The 23,151-nt window shown below is 39.7% G+C and overlaps 1 protein-coding gene across 2 annotated transcripts in view; it reads left to right on the plus strand.

Moving 5' to 3' along the window:
• The first annotated feature begins 8,061 nt into the window (after positions 1 to 8,061).
• LOC126179391 (nardilysin-like) overlaps positions 8,062 to 23,151 on the plus strand; it is a 343,267-nt gene continuing 328,177 nt past the window's right edge. Inside the window, exon 1 of one of the 2 annotated variants that reach the window (XM_049924604.1) lies at positions 8,062 to 8,427. In XM_049924604.1, coding sequence (XP_049780561.1) covers positions 8,177 to 8,427 — 251 coding nt within the window. In that variant the 5' untranslated portion in view covers positions 8,062 to 8,176. The remainder of the gene's footprint in view (positions 8,428 to 23,151) is intronic. The other variant, XM_049924605.1, reaches the window with a different exon arrangement.

Genomic DNA, 23,151 nt, shown 5'->3' on the forward strand with positions numbered 1-23,151 from the left:
AATGGATGTATGTGCTGATAATGACAGAAGTCTGATCCCTACAGACAAACTATAGTTTTTGTTTTTGTGTGAAATAAATCAATTTTAAAACTGACTTAAAGTATTTGTCCTTCTTCACTGAAGTTGTTTCTTACTAACTTACTTTGTTACCATGTTTATTTCTATTGTCTTTGTTGCAATTATTTCTTGTCACTTTCCTTGTTGAAGTTATTTCTTATCACTTTCTTTGTTGCAGTTATTTCATTTCACTTTCATTGTTGCAGATATTTCTTAAACTTTGTTGTAATTTCGTGTCAGTTCTTTGTCATGGTTCTTCACTGCAGGTTTCTGTATTGTAGCTGTTGAGTGCTAATTTGTTTACTAAAGAGGCTTCTAAGAAATCTGGGACCGTCCAGTGGGTTCTGTATTTTCGTGAGGCATTTGCCAGCTGACGCAGTTGCAGTGTGTTTTGGGAAAAGAACTGTTTGAAATGTCTTCTGATTTGGACCACAGGAGAGTGAAGTGTGCTGACTATTTGCATATCCACATACAAGACAAACAAGAAAACAGACTTTGTTCAGGTTTGGAATAAGTGTTCTCATTTGAAGACTGTTTCAAAGGTAAGATGTTTCCAGATACGACTTTTTGTGTTCTAAATGTTTTGACAGAATAACAACACTGATAGCATCTGAAAAAGGTGAAGCGTCCCATGGTGCAGATGATGCAGATTTTGCATCAATAGAGGAAGAATTAAATACTCTGAATCTGTTAGCTACAGAGGTAGGTGTTAGTCCTGTCATGGTCAGTGAAGTTGAGCCACAAACTCTATGTGTCAAGAAAGTGCAGAGAAATTACTAAAGCTATGGATGAATACGCTACAGCAAAACTTACCACACTCTTCAAAGTAGAAATTCCATCTTCAAAAGAAAATGAACCAAAGCACTTTTCACAAATATCAATATAGCTGTTGAATATTGTGCATCCTACAGTGAAAAGAGGCAAGTTTTAACTATTATTCGGGGTTTTCAAAGACAATGTTTTGAACCACGTTTCATCAGTATCAAAGTACATGGTAGACAAATCAAGAAATGTGAGATCTGTGAAAGGAGTCTTTGGATGACCAGATCTGTACTATGGTCACCCTGCAGAAGTAGCTCAAGATCAGATAGTACAGTCATTTTATCTGGAAGATAAATTGGACTGTTCTCGCCAGAGTGCCAAAAAAGAAGGTAATACAACTGTAACAGTTGAAGGTCAAAAATTTGAGAAAGTGAAGAGGTACATGACTTGCAGTATTAAACAAACTTTTGCAATTTATAAAAGCAGCTACACAACTTCACGTATTGGAAGATCAAAATTTTATGCACCTAAGTGGGTAGTTCCACACCCACCTAGAGATGACTGTTTATTTGTGTACTGTGTGAATTTTGAACTTTGTGTGGTAACCCTGAAGAACTTACTGGAGTACATGACATACGACACATTGGTTGGGTGCGTGAAGTTATTAATAGTCTGTGATATAAAGCGAGAAACTTGTTTGTTTAAAAAATGTGGTGACTGTCCTGGAAAGGGAGGACTGTCTTTAGACACTTGGCCTGGAAGACATAGCAGATAACTCTGCAGAAATTACATATGAGACATGGGAGGTAAAAAAACTATTTAAGAAAACTGTTGCCTTTGACAGTTTCATTGAAGAAGTTGGAAAATGGCCAGTGAAATCAGTAACACACCAGCATCTGAAGAAATTCCAACAACAACACATTGCAGAAGTGAAAGGGCGTGTACATGCTGATGAAATATGTTTAGTGCTTAGCTGTAATTTTGCTGAGAATTTGTCTATGGTTCTCAAGGGTATCATTGGAGTAATGACCAGGTTTCAATTTTTACAGGAGTGACATATTTTCAAAACGAGACAACAAGTGTTGCAGTTATTAGTGATGACGCAGGACATGACTCAGCACATGCTTTGCTAGCGATTCGCGATATTCTTCAACTACAAAGGTGCTCCTAGTCATTTTAAAAATCGTTACCAGCTGCTTGAACTGGGTAAGCCGCTTCTGCCAACTGACTGGGTATACGGTGCTACTGGTCGTGGCAAGAGGCCTTGTGATGGTGTAGGAGGCCTGCTGAAGCACTATGCTACAAAACATAATATTTCCAGACCAAATACAGCTGCGATTCTTTTGTCGAAAGAGGAAATCGAAGAATTCCATGAGCAGAAAAAATAAGAAAGGTCCAAACAAATTACTCCTGTGAAAAGAATTCAGAAGACACATTTTTGGACTCAAAGTGATGGGTGAACACACATTTCACACAGGAGCAAGAAAGAAGAAATTTCGTTCGTTCGGCCAACACCTCAGAAAGAGCAGGATAATTTTCAGACTCACAACCTGAGAAGGAGGTTGTTTGTGGTGTGTGTGTGTGTGTGTGTGTGTGTGTGTGTGTGTGTGTGTATGTGTGTGTGTGTGTGTGTGTGTGTGTGTGTGTGTGTGTGTGTGTGACTTTGACTGGTGGCTTGCAGAGATTATAGACATCAGTTATGAGTTAAATGAAATTGTAGTGAACTTTATGCTACCACATGAACCAGCTGATGGATATAAGTTTCCAGCTGAAGCACAGCAACCCGCCATCAGTTCTCATTTCCTGTTGACAATGTTTTGAATATTGTAAGTGCTCCAGTTCCTGTTGGTTCAACATGAAGGTATAACTCTATAGCAAAGGAAGATATTGAACCAGTGGAACATGTTTTTAGTTCATTGACTGGCTTATTTCAGTACAAAACAGAGTGCACAGAAGTTGTATAAACTGAAACCTTTTAGTCTTTGGGCCTTTCACATACATATTGGACCCATTTAAAATCCTAGAATAATGAGTCGCTTACTCATCTTTCAAAACTACAATTATGTTCAATAAGGCTATTTTTTGATTTTAATGAGCCCCTTATGAGATAATGTGGTAATAAAACAGGTTTTATGTATGGAAAAAATTTCAGTTGTCTATAAAACCTGTTCAACCTGAAAGTGGAAGCTCTCCTTTTCAAGGAATGTAAAACTATACGGCACTAATGAACAGAAAAAAGTCAAAATTTTATGGTCTGGCATTTTCGAAAAACACATTTTTTTCCATAAATTAGGAAAAGTTCAGAACGCTATAGTAAAAGAACTTTGACACAGGGCAACTGAGTTGCAGAATGTCGCCATTCAACAATTTCCTTTCAAACAAATGCTTGGAAAGAAATCTCTGTTTATCCGAATATGCACGCTCTGACATCACAAAATGAGAGATTCTGTCACAGTCTAACATAACAGTCGCAACACTCACTGCTGTCAAAATTGTTACGGTTTGACAGGTGGAGCAACACTAGTGCTCCAAGCGGCGAGTAAGGTGAACGTCAGACACGTCGTAAGCATAATGTTTATTTTGCATCCATTTCCTATGTAATTTATGAAAAATTTGAGGTATTTTGGTGCCTCCAAGGGTTTGTGTAGTATCACAAGGCATATATGTTTCTAAAAATGGTTCTAAAAGAAGCGCAAGTATGGACAAAAACCATGAATCGAGTGGCAAGCTACAACACATTCGTTAAGAAACACTTGTGACGTTGGACAGAATTACAGCTTACCACGTTGATATCAAAAGAATATAAACACACAGATTCACATGTAAGAAGCACAGACATGTACCTCTACTTGCAAAAGCGATCGACAGGTCATACATTGTTCTGTAGGCCTGCAATCTTTGTCATTGCCGCCTGTTGCCACAAGTACGACCTTCATGTTTATATTATTCTAAGTGGGACAAGCAACTCTGAAATAGTGGGAGAAATATGTTAAAAACATTACAATGAGCTGATTACATTACATTTCACGCAAAACCAAATATTTGAATAATTTTCAAACAGTCTGTTTGTGAACAAGGTGCTGACAAAATAATGTTATCACAGGAAGGAAGCAAGAAAATTTGACTAACAACAGAAGTGAATGAAATGCTTATCAAGGAAATCAGTAGCCCAAATAAGCCAACTTCTGTAGTTTATTATTTGCTTTCTTGTTGTTAGAAACTATGTCTTGATTCCAATAAATATCGGGATCCTACTGTCTTCAACATTCGTTTGTCCTTGTTCTCTTGATCCTTCTGATAAAGTTTCTGTCGCTGTCTGTAGGCAGTTTCCTTGTCCTGTAATAGTTTTTCTCGAAGTCTAGCGATCTGCACATTCTGACACTTCACACGCTTTAGTAAGACACGAATAACTGCACTCAATCTAACCACTTCATCGTCAAAGCAGGTGTGTGTTGACGATTCACACGAATCTGGCACTGATACAGGGAGAGTTGAACTGGCTGCTTCTGTATCACACGATTGTTTTACAATTTCAGATGGATTGTCGAATCTTTGTGGCAGTTTCCTTTTTGTCGTCAGTTGAGGTGGCTTATTTGGGATGTCAAACAGTGTGGATACTGCATTCCACACGGGTTTATAATTTCCTGCGTTCATGAACTGATTTTGATCCAAATGTAGCGAACAAAACCTAATATTATTATACAGGTAAATTGGGTCTTTTTTCGTAAGGTCTTCTTGTCTGCTATTAACTAGCCATTTTCCACTTCTAAAACGAAACATCAATCATTAATACACATGTAGTTTACAAGTGAATCCTGACGATACAGTTTAGTAACATGATGGTATGTACCTTTCAGGATCCTTAGGAAACCTTTAAAGACAGCTGTGGTGTGTTCTTCCTGTTTTGTTGCAATTTATTGCGCTACAATCGCTCCCGCTTGCAAAAACCATTGAAGCAATGAAAGTAAACAACCACTATTCGCTGTCACGATCGCGCCGAACTCACAATTTAACTTACTGGCCGCTCCGCGCTGCTGGAGCGGTAGGCAAAAAATCGAGGCGAAGTGTCGCGACTGTTATATTAGACTGTGGTTTCTATTCTGATTAAATCTGTATCGTACTACTTGATCTTGTGTTTTATCACTGATCTCCCAAAAGAAAGAATCTTTATCAACAGTAGTGTCTGATGAAACTTCCCCTTGCCCCAACTGTGGTTCACTTGCTGTGGAGTTGTTCGTTAGTTATCAATTTCAGAGTCACTATCGTCGAGCCTTCTATCGGATAATACACCACTGATGTCTACATGGAGGTAAGAATAGAGGGAGACGCCGTGACGTCACAGCTGTGAAGCTATGTGAAGCCGAGGGTAGCCATCTCAATCCGACCAAAACATTGCTGCTGTAAGCTTGTGTGCATAGGCTTGTCGCTCGCCTTTGGAAGGATTTTGCGCTATTATGGTGACTTGTGTGGTGTTCGAATGTACGAATCTTTCTGATTGTGACGCGAAATCGAAGGGAATAACATTTCATGTGTAAGTTGTCTCGTTAAGTGTGATTTTACAACTTCATTGTGAATGAACGTGTGCTACATCGGTACTTGTATTATAGCGTGTTTTTCTCCTGTATGATTTTAGATTTCCTAAAAATGAAAGTCGGAAAGCTCTGTGGGAGAATGCCATGAGGAGGAAGTATTGGCGTGCGTCTAAATGGAGCACTATATGTTCTCAGCATTTCTGAGAAGAGGACATAGACCGAACTTCCCTTTCAACAGTAAGGCTCCGAGAAAATGCTGTACCATCAGTTTTCCCTACACACCCAAAACATTTGCAAAAGGTATGTTAATTCAAAGAATTAAATTCTTAGTTTTCAAGTTCAGGTTTCAGTATAATACGTACGTATCGTCGATAATCGGAGTGTTGAGTAACTCATTTTGTCTTAATCATGTACCAAATTAAAAGCTAACACTACATTAACTGGCGTAAAGTATAGGCCTAAACAGGACACTGTGTAGATTTGCTGTTCTATGCACCGTATTTCAGTAAATATTGGTGGTAATGAACAGTGTTTCCCAGTAGTGTAACGTAACTGAAATGTCCCAGTACGTATTACAAACAAGATGTATTTATGGGGCTTTGGAGGGAGGGTATAGCTAACTTAGTTTTCATTTTCTATTACTTAGTTTGTGATACACGTTTATTACTGAATTTACAAAATTGTATCGTTTACATTGAAATCTAGCTATTCGTAATATTACATTAAAACTATTTTTAATCAGAAGAAATACGGAATTTCGCCTTTACGAGATTTTATTTTAAACAAAAACTTTGAAACAACCAATCTGATGACGTTACATGCGTATATGGTGCAATTAGCGACTGTAATACACGCAGCGCTATAGCACACTGGCGATGTTTTGGTCAGAGTGTCATGGCAGCGAGCCACGCCCCATGGCTTCAAAACGGGAGGATGCTAAGTTCACCGGACTTGGACACGATGTGATGTCATTATGACGTATACACGCTACATCGAAAACGGTAGAAACCGTATATCGACTATTCGACTTTTGTGAACTTTCGAGAGGTTGTGACAGGGTAGCGCTGTGCTCTGCGCCATTCGTTTGTGAACAGTAGACTCCAAAGCTGAACTGAATATATGATGACCAAACACATTGGTTCTTCGAGTAAGAGACCTTTACTGGCGCCATCTTCTGCAAGCTGCATCCAGCAAAAGTAACGAGACATCTGCATAGTTTAAGGTATCCACTCATGTTGTGATGCAATTCGTATTTTGCATAATCTTGTCTTAGCAAATTATACTGCTGACATAAACCACATTGACATGGCCAGGTACATGCTAAAACTATTGTGGTTGTATACATGACATAATATACAGTACGTCTGGTTTATCGTACCACCATGGAATGCTTTGACACTGCATTCAATCATTTCATACGTCAATCAGTACTAGACACTAACCTTTGGTTAAGATTACATTGAGAAATCCACTTCCCCTCGTATTTCATCTACGTCTACGATTTTTCTTCAACAATGCCTCATATTTTTCTTTTTAAGTTCGAAATTCAATCATTCTACACATGTCATTACTGGACACTAAGGTACCTGTCTCTGCGGTCCGAGTGTAAAATTACTTGGAATTATGGTTGATAAAAGACTATCTTGGGATGGACATATAAATTACTTAGCTAACGAACTTGCACGAGTTCTCTTTCAGCAATATAAATTAAGAAAAAAAAGTCAGCAAGAGTACGCTGCTACAATCTAATATGTACTGACAAGACCAATTTTATGAAACCATACTAAAATGTTGATAATAAATAAATATTATTTTCGGCGTAAGCATTCAATACAACAATCACACAATCTAATCTGGTCGGGACATAAGAAGACTTCACTTTTTTACGAAACGTGTAGTCCGTGGTGTTTTCAAGGCCACCGTCAGGAATATTTCTATTAATATCCAGCTCTTTTACTTTTATTTTGGAGAAATACATATACGCTGCCACACTGAGCTGTTTTCAGAATCGCACGTGTCAAAACAAACAACTAGCTGACGACAGTTTAGAATCTCGAACGTTCGTAAAAGTCGATAGGTGTGTTAATCGACTAAAGCGTATATACGTCATAATGACATCACATCATATCCAGGTTGGGTGAACTTAGCATCCTCCTTCAAAACGTAGTACGGCTGGGATACGTAGCGCCATCTCCCCTTATTCTTACCTCCATGGATGTCTAGCAACGCTTTCTAGAAGGCATTGTCTCTGGACTACATATTAACGCTGAACAACGATAATAAACTCTTCCAGTACGGCAAAGAGCGTCAAACAATCTCTGTCTGATAAGACCGAGCTATTTCAATTCCATTCAAGTTATTAAATAAAACTGTTCATAAGAGTAAACTTAAGAGTACTATATCCCTATTTTTGTACCGTGGATGGGTTTGATATGGTTTCACTGTTCGCAGCTAGGCAGAGCGAAACGACGACGCGTTGACATTTCATCGTGCGTAAACACACCTCCATTTGTCGTTGACGCCACCATACGTTCCATTAACATCCACTGTATATCGAAATTATAGTTCTAATTAAATTCACTCAAATTTTTCACTGTCGAAAAACCGTATCAACTCTTAAAGCAGGCGCATGCGCAATGTGTTCATCGTTCTAGCAAGTGCGAAACATGGGTGTGTGACACATAGTATCGATTTTATTGTCTACTAGTAAAGTCGTTGAAGCTGTATTCACTGTAATTTATTGCCCTGTTTAGTAAAATCTTTGATATTATTCATGTGCTGTTTACATTGAGCGAAGTTATATCAAAATGTAAAAATTTAAACTCATGTTTAAAAATGTTGTACGTTTGAAGAATCTGGTGCCACTCGTTTCTAGAATAACCGGTATGTCTAAGAGAGTGGCCAATGACGGGAATGGACATAACCTCCCAGGTCCCAAAATGTCAAGACGCGATGACATTGTTGCCATAAATGAATCGTCGACTAATGAGATTTGCAATACCAACGGCAGTGTCAGTCAGAAGTTCATTGTTCTCCCTACACCAACGAAATCGGAAAATGATAGTCGGGAATACAGGTAACGTTTTACGGATTCTGTAAGTGACATATGTGTATTCGGAAGCCACTGTTGGTACGGTTTAAATGGCAGGTTAGAAAGCGTCCTCGCACACGAATAAAATTGTGATTTCGGGTTTTATATCCATTGACTAACCATGAATTGACTGTTTTTGAGTACGCTTTCCAATTTTAACATTCAGTTAATGTAGTGTAACTGCCAGATCATCAAGTTTGATGATTATTCGAGCAGATTCGTGAATTTTAAAACACACACACACAGCAGTATTTGTAATTTTCATCTCTCCCGTGTCACAGCCCACGGTATTTATTGTTGATCTTATGTGCCCTGTATTAACTTAACCGTATATAGGTGTACGTGTGTAATGCCATAGTTCTCTATTTAGGAAGCGGCTTTGCTGTTGTATATTCATTAACTTAGAAGTTTCTTTCATTCCTGATGTGGTAGCACTTCCACATATTACGAGCATGCGTACTAATGGCTGTACAATGTTATATGGTGCTACAGAAAGCCTTGTACGTCTGGTAGTTGATACTGCGCGAGTAATAGAATATACTCTTAAAGTATTCTCATTGTAAACATCATTTGTGTCGCATGCAGGACACAAACTTTAATGGAGAGAAATATTTGTGACAGCACCAGTAGAATTTGATCATAAATGAACAGTGCCTAGGTGACAACTATTGGGTGATCCCACGTGAAACAGCCTGAATGTTTTTTAAATTTTATTCTTCATGTAAAGTATGTCATAGTTTCCTGAATTTGCAGTAGTTAAATTTTCCTGCAATGGAAAAATAATAAGTCACAAAATTTGTTGAGGAAATAGGCCTACATACAGTGTTGACACTGCTATAGGTGAGGATGTAGTAAAAGAAGATTAGATTTTATTTTGAAACTATTTAAATTTAGTTTACAGCCATTATTGTTTCAGTGGTCAACTTTAAAAAACAGAAACTTATCTTTCATCATTAGGGAAGTGTCCCATTCCACCCGTATGCTTCGACCCTTGATTTATTTTATTTTTCATATATATGTGTGTCTAGTTGAGGAACAAATTTCTATGTCATGGAATGTGTCAGTACGTGAAATTACAACATAAAAGTGTAAGAGGTAAAATAAAATGTTTATGAACCCAAAAACGTCAAGCCATAAGTTTAAGTAAATCCAATCAGCACTGTAATGTAAGAATCAGCTTGATTTTTCACGGGACTCCTCAGCAGAATAGGAAAAGTGACCCATGAGATAACTATTCAGATTCGGTTTGAAAGCACATGGGTTACTGCTAAGATTTTTGAATTCTTTGGTAGCTTATTGAAAATGGATGCAGCAGTATGCTGCACACCTTTCTGCACAAGACTTAAGGAAGTGCGATTCAGATGCAGATTGGATTTCTTCCAAGTATTAACTGTGTGAAAGCTGATATTGTTAACAAGAAAGGACAGTAAAGAATATGTATATTGAGAGGCCAATGTCAAAATACCTAGACTAGTGTACAGGGGTCAACAAGAAGTTCGCGAACTTGTACCGCTTATTGCCTGAACTGCCAGTTTTTGAGTCAAATATATCCTTTTAGAATGGGTAGAGTTGCCCCAAAATATAATAGCATATGACGTAAGTGAATGAAAAGAAGCAAAGTAGACCAATTTTTGTGTCGGATGATCTCTTACTTCAGATACCGTTTGAATAGCAAAAATCGCAGCATTAAGTTTGTGAACAAGATTCTGAATGTGGGCTTTCCATGATAATTTACTATCTCTCTGAACACCTAGAAAATTGAGCTGCTCCGTTTCACTGATCAAATGCCCATTCTGTGTAATTAAAATGTCGGGTTTTGTTGAATTGTTTGTTACAAACTGTAAAAACTGAATCTTACTGTGATTTAGCACTAGTTTATTTTCTACAAGCCATGAACTTATGTCATGAGCTGCACTATTTGAAACAGAGCCAGTGTTGGTCACAATATTCTTTACTACCAAGCTAGTGTCATCAGCAGACAGAAATATTTTAGAATTACCTGTAATACTACAGGGCATATCATTAACATAAATAAGGAGCAGGAGTGGCCCCATCACTGATCCCTGGGAACCCCCCCCCCTCCCCCCCCCCATTTAACTGTACCTCACTCAGACCCCACATCACAGCCATTCTCAACACTGTGAATAATGACCTTTTGGTGTATGTTGTTGAAGTAAGAGGTGAACCAGTTGTGAGCTACTCCCCATATTCCTTAATGGTCCAACTTCTGGAGCAATATTTTTTGATCAACACAATCAAAAGCCTCAGTTAAACCAAAAAGGATCGTTAGTTTTCAAAACCTTTTGTTTAATCCATCCAGTACGTCACAGGGAAATGAGAATATAGCATTTTCAGTTGTTAAACCACTTCTAAATCCAAACTGTACCTTTGATAGCAAATTATGTGATATTAAATGATCCATTATCCTTACATCATAGCCTTGGTGGCATAGAAATAGGGCTAAAATTGTCTACATTATCCCTTTCTCCATTTTTATAAAATGGCTTTGCTACTGAGTACTTTAATCGTTAAGTAAACTGACCATCCTTAAAGGAAAAATTATAAATACAGCTAAGTACAGGGCTAATATGTGCAGCACAGTACTTTTAATATTCTGTGAGGCATTCCATCATATCCATGACAGTCCTTAATTTTCAGTGATTTAATTATTGACTCAATCTCCCCCTTGTCAGAATCACAGAGGAGTGTTTCAGACATCAGTATTGGAAAGGTGTTTTCTAGGAGAGTTACATGATTCCCTTTAGAAACTAAGTTTTTATTTAATTCAAGAGCAATGCTCAGAACCTTATTGTTAAATACAGTACTATATCTTACTTATCATATCACAAATATTTTCACTACGAACTGACTTAATATCATCAACCTTGTGTTGCTGACTCACACTGTCTTCACAACTGACCATATGATTTTAAATTTATCCTGTGAATTAGGTATTCTATTTGCACACCACATACTCTTTTCCTTCGTAATAACATTTTTCAGCACCTTACAATACTGTTTGTAATGGGCTACTGTAGCTTGATTGTGACTACTTCTAACATTTTGATATAATTCTCGCTTTGTTCTACATGATATCCTTATCCAACTAGTCAGCCATCCAGGCTGTCTTTTACTGCTAGTACCCTGTTTAGAATGTTCTAATGGAAACCAATTTTCAAAGGACATGGGAAATGTTTTAAGGAAAGCATTATATTTGTCATCTATTTTATCGGCACTATAAACATCCTGCCACTCTTGTTTCTTAAAGGTTTAAAAAACTCTCTGTTGCCATTGCATTAGCTTTCCCGTATAGCTTGTAATATATGTGACATTTGTTTGAGTACAAAAGCCTTTTAGTGTTAAAATTTGTGCATCATGGTCTGAAAGGCCATTCATGCTTTTACTAACAGAATGCCCTTCTAGTGATTAAGAATGAATAAAAATATTGTCTGTGCCTGTGCTACTGTTCCCAGCACCTCAGTTGGAAAAAACACAGTCTGCATCAGATCATATGAGTTTAGGAGACCTTCCAACATCCTCTTTCTTGCACAGTCATATATAAAATTAATATTGAAGACAGCACATATAACTGATTTTTGGTATTTCCTATAAAGTGAACTAAGAACCCTCTCTAGCTTTAGCAGAAATGCTATGAAGTCTTAGTTAGTGGACCTATGAACAACAACAGTTATAAGATGAATTTCACTAAATTCAACTGCTTCTGCACAATATTCAAATATCTGTTCAGTGCAGTGCCATGGTATATCTATGTACTCAAACATTTTATGTATGAGGGGCGTTTGGAAAGTCGGTGCAAAGTCTGAGAGATGGCACCACCAGCATGTATCGAGCTCATGTTTAGTTAGTAGCATCTTTGGAAAGAACACACACCAAGTTTCAGCCATATTGGTCTATTTCTTTGTGTTTGACATTTGTGTGAATCAAAGAAGTTGAGTGATTGTCAAAAAATGGACGAAGAAGAATTTCGTGTGGTGATTAAACATTACTTTATGAAAGGCAAAACACGTCAGGAGACTAAAGAGAAGTTTGATAAACATTACGGTGACTCTGCACCTTCGATTAGAACAGTTTATAAGTGGCTTCAAATTTTTCGGAGTGGCCTTATGGGCACAAGTGATGCTGAATGTTCTCGACTCCCTGTGGAGGTTTTGACTCCAGAAATCATTGATAAAATCAATGATATGGTGATGGATGACAGAAGAGTTAAGGTGCATGAGATTGCTAGTGTTGTGGGCATCTTAAATGAATGGGTACATAATATTTTGCATAAACATTTGGACATGAGAAAGCTATTTGCGAGATGGGTTCCGTGTTTGCTCACGCTTGACCGAAAATGGAATTGTGTGAAGCCTTGCAAGGTTGGTTTGCAGCTCTTCAGGAAGAATCCGCAGGGCTTTAAGTGTCGTTTCGTCACTGTGGATGAAACATGGATACATTATTATACTCTTGAGACCAAACAGCAATCTAAACAATGGGTTACCAAAGGAGAATATACACCAAAAAAGGCGAGGACTAGTCCTTCGATAGGAAAGGTTATGGCAACTGTCTTTTGGGATTTACAAGGGATAATCCTCATTGACTACCTGGAAAAGGGTAAAACTATTACAGGTGAATATTATTCATCATTATTGGACTGTGTGAAAACTGAGCTGCAAGAAAAGTGCCGGCGATCGGACCGCAAAAAAGTCCTTTTCCATAATGACAGTGCACCAGCACACACTTCAGCAGTTGTGGTCACAAAATTAATGGAAATAGGATTCCAACTCATTTCACATACCCCCTATTCTCCAGACTTGGCTCCCTTGGACTCCTATTTTTTCCCCAATTTGAAGAAATGGCTGGCGGGACAAAGATTTTATTCAAATGAGGAGATGATTGCAGCAACTAATAGCTGTTTTGCAGAATTGGACAATTCCTATTATTCGGAAGGGATCAACAAATTAGAACAGGATTGGACAAAAGTCTAAAAGGGGACTATGTCAAAAATAAAAAAGTTTACTCCAAACAGGTAAGTAGTTTTTATTTTTGCAAGGACTTTTCAAATGCCCCTCGTACATGGCCGCTCCACCACTCCGCAAGGAACCCCTTGGCGTCATCAGTATGCGGCAATGCCTACTTCTAGTGTATACAAAATGGCGACGATGTCACAACTACATACTCATGCCAACAAATGCGAACAAAAATAAAAGTGTCACAAAAATGTCTCACTCCAACAATAAAATTAAAGTAATGGACAACTGCAGTGGGAAATAGGGGGTTTGGGCTGGGGAAATATAAAATATATAACAACACAAAATACTGCACCATCCACTCTGCCCCTCTCCTCCTCCGCCCCCACCTCCCCCCCCCCCCCCCCCTCAAAAAAGGACAATCGCAACTTATGACATAATGCTACAGTCACAAAACCAACAGGAATCGTACACTTCACCGGACCTTTATAGCACAAATGAAGCCCATGATACAAAAAAAACCAACATCTGCAGTTCCAAAAACCGGAATCTGACGTATCCTTTGACCAATGTAGCTCAAACAAAGCCCTCAATACCGAAAGACCAACACCTACAACTCTGAAAAGTGGAATCACACATTTTTCTTGAATTATGTAGCTCAAATGCAACTCTTGATACCAAAAAACTAATACCTATAACTCTGAAAAGTGGAATCGAACATTTCCTTTGACCTACATAGCTTGAACACAGCTCTTGAAATGTATAGGCTAACCAGTAATTGAAAACCATGATGACAAACATTACACACCTACCATACATAACTCACAAAACACAACCGAAAACACAACAATTTGAAAACCCAAAAACCCCATATTTGCTAGATCAATTAAAATGCAACTAAAACATTCAGATTTCTTTATGTACTATATAAATATGTAATAAAAATGGGGGTTCCTGTTTAAAAAAACGCAGTTGATATCTGTTTGACCTATGGCAGCACCATCTAGCAGGCCAACCATAGTGCCATTTGGTTTCCCTCTTCAAGCTAGACAAGTTTCGTTCTTCATAGTTTTTTTCGTTTGACGCTTATTTCGTGAGATATTTGGCCCGGTCACGATCAATGGTATGTAATGGTAAGCACTACTGAGAGCAAAACATACATTTATATGAAATGGTTATACATTTATGTGCTGAAAGAAATGAACTAAACATTAGTACAAATTAAAAATCAGAAACAAAAATAACAAATTATTTGGCATGATAAGCAGCAAAATATCTGTCTCACAGCCACACCATATTTGTTACACTGGCTAAGTGCTGATGTCTTAAGCTTATTCCAACATGTCTTGTTTTGAGTTCCTGTATTTCCTCACACAGGTGCTTCATTCCATCCAACAGGAGCTCATCTGCTACAGAACTTGAGCAAGGGGTTCGTCCAGGTCCTTTTGGTGGTGTCGTGTACCTCTTCATGTATACTGTCACAATTTCTCTCTGAAAATTTAAATGAGAGACTGTTTCTCCATATGTGCAGTAGAGTACCTAGGCATTGTGTACAGTGACATCCAGTAACCAACTGAAAAGAACCCAGTACCATTTCCTGTTATCGTTATTTATCTTGTACTGATTCAAATTTTGATCCATTCAGTTGTTTCCGCCCCTTTGTTTGCTGTATTCTGTCAGAATGGAGGTTTGTGGAACTGCAACATGTTTCCTCACAAACAATGGAGGTATGATGCCATTTACACAGAAATGGGCCATTGCCCTTTTGTGTTGCAGAATGAATAGTCCCCATTTCACCTTTGTGTTGCCCTCCTGTGGGAGAGGGCTATTTTAGGGGATACAATTTTCTGTCAGAGTCCCAGTGCCTTCAGAATATTACAGAATTACAACAGCAGTGGGCATAATGGAATAACACATTAAAGTGCAATGAGTAGTGCTTAGTGTCACCTTTATGTAACACTGAACTTGTAGCCTATGTCCCTATGATACAAATAATAGAGATAAATTTAAATAAATGACATATGATTGTTGGTGTATTAGGGGACTGTCCATAGCTTTTGAACTTGAAAGATAAAATGTTTTATACTTACTCTAAATGCAGGGTGTATTAGATTCAAGCTAAAATAAAAAAAATTAAATTCAGTTGATAGTTGGTCCCATTAATGAACCAGTTCTCACGACTGCTAATACAGAAATGGAGGAACAGATGTTCAGTTGTTAAATAAGCATAACAAGATTACAGAAGTTCATCATTGTCCAGAAATTGCTAAAAGTCTAAGGTGAAATTAAATTGATACAGTGTGTGTCTCCCCATCTTTCTCTATTCCTGTTTTTAGACCTCCTGCATCTGTTCATGGACAGAAAAAAAAAAAAAAAAAATTGTGTGAACAAAGACAGACAAGCATAAATGAAAGCAGACAACAGAATACCAGAAGAGTGACTTTTTAAACCCTATAGGAATAATATTGTAATGACTCTGAATATTCATATGGAGTTGAAACAAAAAGGTGTGCCAATGTGTCACTAACCTATTAGAAGGTTACTCTGTGGTACTGTAATGATCGATGGAGGTTAGTGAACTGCTGATCCAAAGAGCAGTTCAGCAAGATGTATATACCACATTCACAGTGGATGATGAGCTGCTAAACTAGTTATTTGTGTAACAATCATACTTTTTAAAAATATATAAATGTCTCTTTTAACAGGAGTATAATTGACTACTTATTTACATTCTAATCTCTTTTTGTGATTGTCAGGGTATGTATGTGTAAGCTTCTGTTTAAAAAAATTTCTGACACCAGTCAGAAATTTGTAATTAAAAATATATCACTTTTTCAAACCAACAGTGCAGTACATGGAATCAGTACTAAAAATAAGAATAATCTTTACAAGGATTTAAAGTCACGTACTCTTGTACAAAAAGGTGTGCATTATTCAGGAACACACATTTTCAATATCTTGCCAGCAGCCATAAAAAGCATAACATCCAACAAAATTCAGTTTAAGAGAAGCCTAAAGGATTTATTGGTGGCCAACTCCTTCTACTCCATTGATGAATTTCTCAGTAGAGCCAAGTGATTTTTTGTTTGTTTGTGTACATATATAAACAAAGATGATGTAACTTACCAAACGAAAGCGTTGGTATGTTGATAGAGACACAAACACACACACAAAATTCAAGCTTTCGCAACCCATGGTTGCTTCATCAGGAAAGAGGGAAGGAGAGGGAAAGGCGAAAGGATGTGGGTTTTAAGGGAGAGGGTAAGGAAGCATTCCAATCCCGGGAGTGGAAAGACTTACCTTATGGGGAGAAAAGGACAGGTATACACTCGCGCGCACACACACACATATCCATCCGCACATATACAGACACAAGCAGACATATGTAAAGGCAAAGATTTTGGGCAGAGATATCAGTCGAGGCCGAAGTACAGAGGCAAAGATGTTGAATGACAGGTAAGGTATGAGCGGCGGCAAGTTGAAATTAGCGGAGGTTGAGGCCTGGTGGGTAATGGGAAGAGAGGATATATTGAAGGGCAAGTTCCCATCTCCGGAGTTCTGATAGGTTGGTGTTGGTGGGAAGTATCCAGATAACCCGAACGGTGTAACACTGTGCCAAGATGGGCTGGCCATGCACCGAGGCATGTGTAGCCACAGGGTGATCCTCATTACCAACAAACACTGTCTGCCTGAGTCCATCCATGCGAATGGACAGTTTGTTGCTGGTCATTCCCACATAGAAAGCTTCACAGTGTAGGCAGGTCAGTTGGTAAATCACGTAGGTGCTTTCACACGTGGCTCTGCCTTTGATCATGTACACCTTCCGGGTTACAGGACTGGAGTAGGTGGTGGTGGGAGGGTGCATGGGACAGGTTTTACACTGGGGGAGGTTACAAGGCTAGTAGCCAGAGGGTAGGGAAAGTGGTTTGGGGATTTCATAGGGATGAACCAAGAGGTCACGAAGGTTAGGTGGACGGCGGAAAGACACTCTTGGTGGAGTGGGGAGGATTTCATGAAGGATGGATCTCATTTCAGGGCAGGATTTGAGGAAGTCGCATCCCTGCTGGAGAGCCACATTCAGAGTCTGATCCAGTCCAATCCAGTCCCGGAAAGTATCCTGTCACAGTGGGGCACTTTTGGGGTTCTTCTGTGGGAGGTTCTGGGTTTGAGGGGATGAGGAAGTGGCTCTGGTTATTTGCTTCTGTACCAGGTTGGGAGGGTAGTTGCAGGATGCGAAAGCTGTTTTTAGGTTGTTGGTGTAATGGTTCAGGGATTCAGGATTGGAGCAGATTTGGTGGAGAGGTTGCATCAGTTACGTTTGGCGCGAAATAGCATTTAGTCATAGTGGCGTGCTGGACCCCACAGCATTGTATGTACACTGTCAAAGCATTTTATCAAAATGGTACTTCATACCAGCTAGCATGTCATGCATTCCGAAACCACGTCAACATCAATCAAGATTGGCCAATGCCATCTGCCTGTGTGTTGAAAAAGTGGGTTAAGAACATTGAGGAGATGACGTCAACGAAAGGTAGGAAACGGAGCAAAAAGTTGTGCACACACTTGAAAACAACAAAAGTGTAAGAGGTGCCATTGAGTGAAGCCCTCATCGCTCAACTTGCCGGCACAGCACTACACTTGGGATTTCAAACAGAACGGTAAGAATAATTTTACACGAAGATTTGCACTTTCACCTCTACAAAATCTAAATGGTCAGGCCCTTAAGGAAACAGATTATGTGAGCTGAAGCCAGTTCTGCTTAGAATTTTTTTACATGATTAATCAACGCGAGGATATTGTAAACTGTTTGTAGATGAGTGCGGAAGCTCACTTCCATCTCTCCAGTATTGTGAACAAGCAGAACTTTTGATGTTGGACTCACGTTAATTCTAGAGAACTTCATCACCAACCATTCCACTCCACAAAAGTTACTGTATGGTGTGTCGTGTCTTTATTAGGGATCTTAGGGCCATACTTTTCCAAGATGGCCTTGGCAATGCTGTAACAGTGACTTCGGGGAGATACACAGACATGCTGGAAAACTTTTTTACTCCACAACTGGCACACTACATAGTGAACGATGAGGCATTTTTTCAGCAGGATGGAGGAACCTCCCACATTGCTGGAGTAAGCATAAATATTGTCAATTGTTTCTTTCCAAATCATGTGATCTCCTGAAATGGGGATACTGCTTGGGCCTCTCATTCACCAGATCTCACAACATGTGATTTTTTCTTGTTGGGTTATCTGAAAAGCAAAGTTTACCAGGATAACCCTCTTTGAACAATTGAAGTGCTGAAAGAGCGGATCAGGCAAGAAGTTGGTCAAATCCCATTGCAGTGCTGCACAATGTGATGAGTCACTTCAAGGTCTGGCTGGAGGAATGTGTGCGTCTAAATGGACGCCATCTTATCGGAGTTATCTTCAAAATATAAATGATGTTTTACTGTTGCAGAAAATGCTTTTTCTAGTATTTTAAGGTTATGAAATTTAAAAAAAATCAAAGAATTTTTTAAAATCGCTCTTTATTATGCCTCACCCTGCATTTGGAGAAGTCAAGACTATTAGCAGAGGCCTTCTGCCAGGTATTCACTGTTATTCGTAATGACAGTGGTGATAAGGTCAGGATCATTTTTGAGACTGTGTATGACTGTTCTTTCTTCTGCTGAATGGTTGGTGTTTTCAGGAAGGAACCTGGGGGAAGGATGGTGAGGTTAAGTTGGAGGCCAGAAAGTCCTGAAAGGTGACCAGGAGGGTCACTAAGATCAACTGAGAGAGGAAGGGTTCAATGTTGGGATTAGGTTGACTTTGGTTGAAAGGATTGGTTACTAAGAAGTATTTCCATTGTAAGGCTTGGGAGAAGGGGAGTAGGTTTTTCACAAGTCCAATACGGTTAAACTTGGGTGTAGAACTAAAGGAGAGGCCTTTGGATAGTGCTGAAAATACTGTGGGCCTTAAGATTTTGGTGGTAAGGCTAACAATGGTGTTCTGGGATTGTTTTGGCTCAGGATTTAGTGATGTGCTGGAAAGGAGGTTTGGGGGATGTGGCAAGTTGAGGTGGTCAGCTAGGCAAGGTTTATGTGCTGCGAGGGGTTGATGAGGTGGAACACTATGGGTAGGGTAGGGGTTAGATAGAGGTGCCCCAAGGTGGCATTGGGAAGCTAGCTCGCTGGATAACTTATGCTCTTCCAGGTGTTGGAGTCCAAGGGTTTCAGTTTCAGAGATGTGGTGTATTTAGTTAAGTTTTGGACAGAACAATATCTTGAGAAGGCAGTGGAAGTGTTTCTGGAATGCCTGTGGCATGGAGTGGTGGTTCTGCAGTACCAGGTTTGTAAGGGATAGAGACTTGTGAGGTCCATTGTGGCAGGATGATGATGGGGAAATGGGCACTGATGTAGAAAAGGGCAAATGAAATCATTGGGTGATTGTGAAGTGAGCTGAATAACAAGAAGAGATGCATAAAATATGTACAGATATGCTAAAATATGCACAAATATGTAAAAATGCACACAAATACATACAAAAAGTGGAAAAGAAGGATGGAACAAATGGATATGGAAGAATGTGTGTTGGGCTAAGGGAAGAGGGGAGGGAGTTTGTTTAGTTTCAGATGTTCACATGACACAGGTAGGTGTGGACAATAACACACAAAAATACAAGACGATGAGGGAATAATTGTGACCATAGAAATAATTATAATATAATATATGGTAATGACGCCCAGTGGCCTACCCATAAAAAAATCCTTATCCTGGATCCAACCCCTCCTTTCACAATGACCTTCACCTTTTCATATTCCGCCAGTCCCGCTCCCTCACAAACCTGGTATTACAAAAACACATCTTCATGGTACAGGCATCCTAGAAACATGTCTGCTCTCTCCACAAGATATTGGTACTGTGCAGTCCCTACTACATACGTCACATACATGAAACTGAGTCCCTTCTTCTCTAGTGCCTGGAAGAGCATTCCAGACACCATCTCCATAAGTTATCCAGCCAGCTGACATCCCATTGCCTTGGGGCACCAGTACCCAACCCCTACTACCCACAATGTTCCTCCTCATCAGCCTGTCATAGCATCCAGAACTGCCTAGCTGACCTAATCAACTTGCCACAGCCCCCAAACTTCCTTTCCAGCACATCACTAAATCCCAAATAAAAAAATCCAAGAACACTGTTAATACTACCTCTCCCAACATCTTTCAGTCTCCAAACCGTCTACCTCATTCCTCATACACCTTACTAACTATATCATTTAGTGGTGCCAGAACGCACACAAGAAAGACTGTTGTGATTGGCAAGCTTTTGGAGCCAGTGACTCCTTCAGGCAGAAGGGCTGAAGGGGAAGGAAGAATGGTGAAGTAAAAGGAATGGAGAGATCTAGAAAAAGGGATAGGTTTTGGAAAATTCACCCAGAATCATGGGTCAGGGGAGACTTACCGTATGGCATGAGAAGGAAAGACTGATTCCTTTTATGAATAATTGATTGTTTACTAACTATATCCGAACACGCAACTACTACTCCTTTGAAGGGAAGGAAGGTGGCAATTTGTGGCACAGCCATTGGCACCCACATAACACCCTCCTACGGCAACATGTTAATGGGCCTTCTAGAGGAAACCTTTCAAGCTTCCCAAAGCCCCGTACCCCTGGTCTGGGTCAAGCATATTGATGATACTTTCATGATCTGGACTCAGATCCAGGACACCTTACCCTCATTCCTTCACAATATGAACACCTCTCCCATCCACTTCACTTGGTCCTCCTCAGTCCTGGGTGTCACATTCCTGGATATTGATCTCTGATGGATCCATCAAATAAGCTGTCCACATTAAACCCATCAATACCCGCTTTTCGATAGCCGTCATCCTGTCCTCACAAAAAAAGTTCTCCTGTACAGCGTGGCCACTTGGGGACGGTGTATCTGCAGTGACAGGTGCTCCCTTTCCCAGTATGCTTAAGATCTCACAAAGGCCTTCAGAGACTGACTCTGTTCCCCAGATGTAGTCTGCAAACACATTTCCTGTGCCGTATCCCTCACATCGCAATCTTCTCAGTATCCAGAAGAACAATTACAAAGGAGCAACTCCTTTTGTTACCCAATACCACCCAGGATTGGAACAGCTGAAACACATCCTCTGTCATGGCTTTGGTTGTCTATAACGGTGCCCTGAAATTAGGGACATCTTACCCAGTATCCTTCCCACTCCCCCTAAGAGGTGTTCCATTGGCCACACTACCTCCATTGGCCACACTACCTCCACAACATCCTAATCTGCCCCATGCCACTCCCAATATCAAACTTGCCGTAGGGCTCATGTCCCTGTGAAAGATTCAGATGCAAGACCTGCCCAATCCACCTACCCAACACATATTAAATCAGTCCTGTCACAATCTTATCCTAGCTCATCAGACATCGGGCCATCTGTGAGAGCAGTTATGTCATATACCAGCTCTTCAGCAACCATTGCTCGGCTTTTGCTATTAGTATGAGTACCGACCAGCTGTCCACCAATATGAATGGCCAAACTGTGGCCAGCAACAAAGTGAACCAACCTGTGGTTCTATGTGTAGCTGTACATAACATGCTTGATTTCAATGGCTACTTCACAATCTGGACAATCTGGATCCTCCCTACACCACCAGCTTCTCTGAACTGTGCAGATGGGAGTTGTCCTCATGACACATTCTCCGTTCCTGAAATCATCCTGGCTTCAACTTAATGGTAACTTACTGACCTCGCACCCTCAACCCATTTCCGCCCCCTATGTCCTATCACCTCCTCACAATTTGCCTCCCCTCATCCCCGTTGTGCGCTGTTCTCTGCTGTCCACCCACCAGTCTTTCCCCTTCTCTCATCCTCTCCTTCCTGCTCCCCATTTCTCCCCACCCCCTCTTCACCCCGTAAAGCCTCCTTTTGCTGCATCTGGCAGCCCTATTCTGCCACCTGTAGTAGCTGCACGTTCCGCCAGACAGTGCTGATTCCTTTTCCTCCTCTGCTGTCCTTCCATTTCCCCACCCTACTCTGGAGTGTGCTTCCATTCTATTTGTTTCAGTTGCATCTGGCTGGAGATAGTAGTTAAGAGTGTGTGTGTGTGTGTGTGTGTGTGTGTGTGTGTGTGTTTTTCTTTCTGAAGAAAGTTCCGGTTGAAAGCTTATTTGTAACAGTCTTTTCATCGTGTCTATCTGCTACTGAACTTGTAATATTTACAGTGAGTAGCAATCTATTCTTTTCATAAACCTTTATGAAACTCTTTCTTGCGGACGCTCCTCGGAGATTGATGAAACGAAAAATTTCATCGCTTTTCATGCGGTAAACCTTCAGCATCCGAAATTATGCTTTAGTTTATTACTTTTCTACTACCAACTCTATTCGCAACACAGTTTGCAGACAATATCCGCATTACCACTAACTGTACCTGCAAAATTGCTTCTTTGTACAGCCCATTTTTCAGAAGATATGAAATCATAAATGTTTATATGTGTGAAAAACTGCCTTCTCCTAAAAATGGCATGCAATAGAACTTCATCAGGCATGACTTTTAATTATTTCTTTACTAGTTACTCTATTCCCAACACACTTTGCAGACAGTATCTGGATATACCACTGAATATACATGCAAAATTATATCATTGTAGGACACACAGTTCAAGAGCTACGACATCACGAGCATTGAGATATATGAAAAACTTGCTCTTGCTTAAAATGGAGCACAAATTTTTCAGATGGACTACTT

This window comes from Schistocerca cancellata, chromosome 1, assembly GCF_023864275.1.
Source record: "Schistocerca cancellata isolate TAMUIC-IGC-003103 chromosome 1, iqSchCanc2.1, whole genome shotgun sequence".
NCBI lineage: Eukaryota > Metazoa > Arthropoda > Insecta > Orthoptera > Acrididae > Schistocerca > Schistocerca cancellata.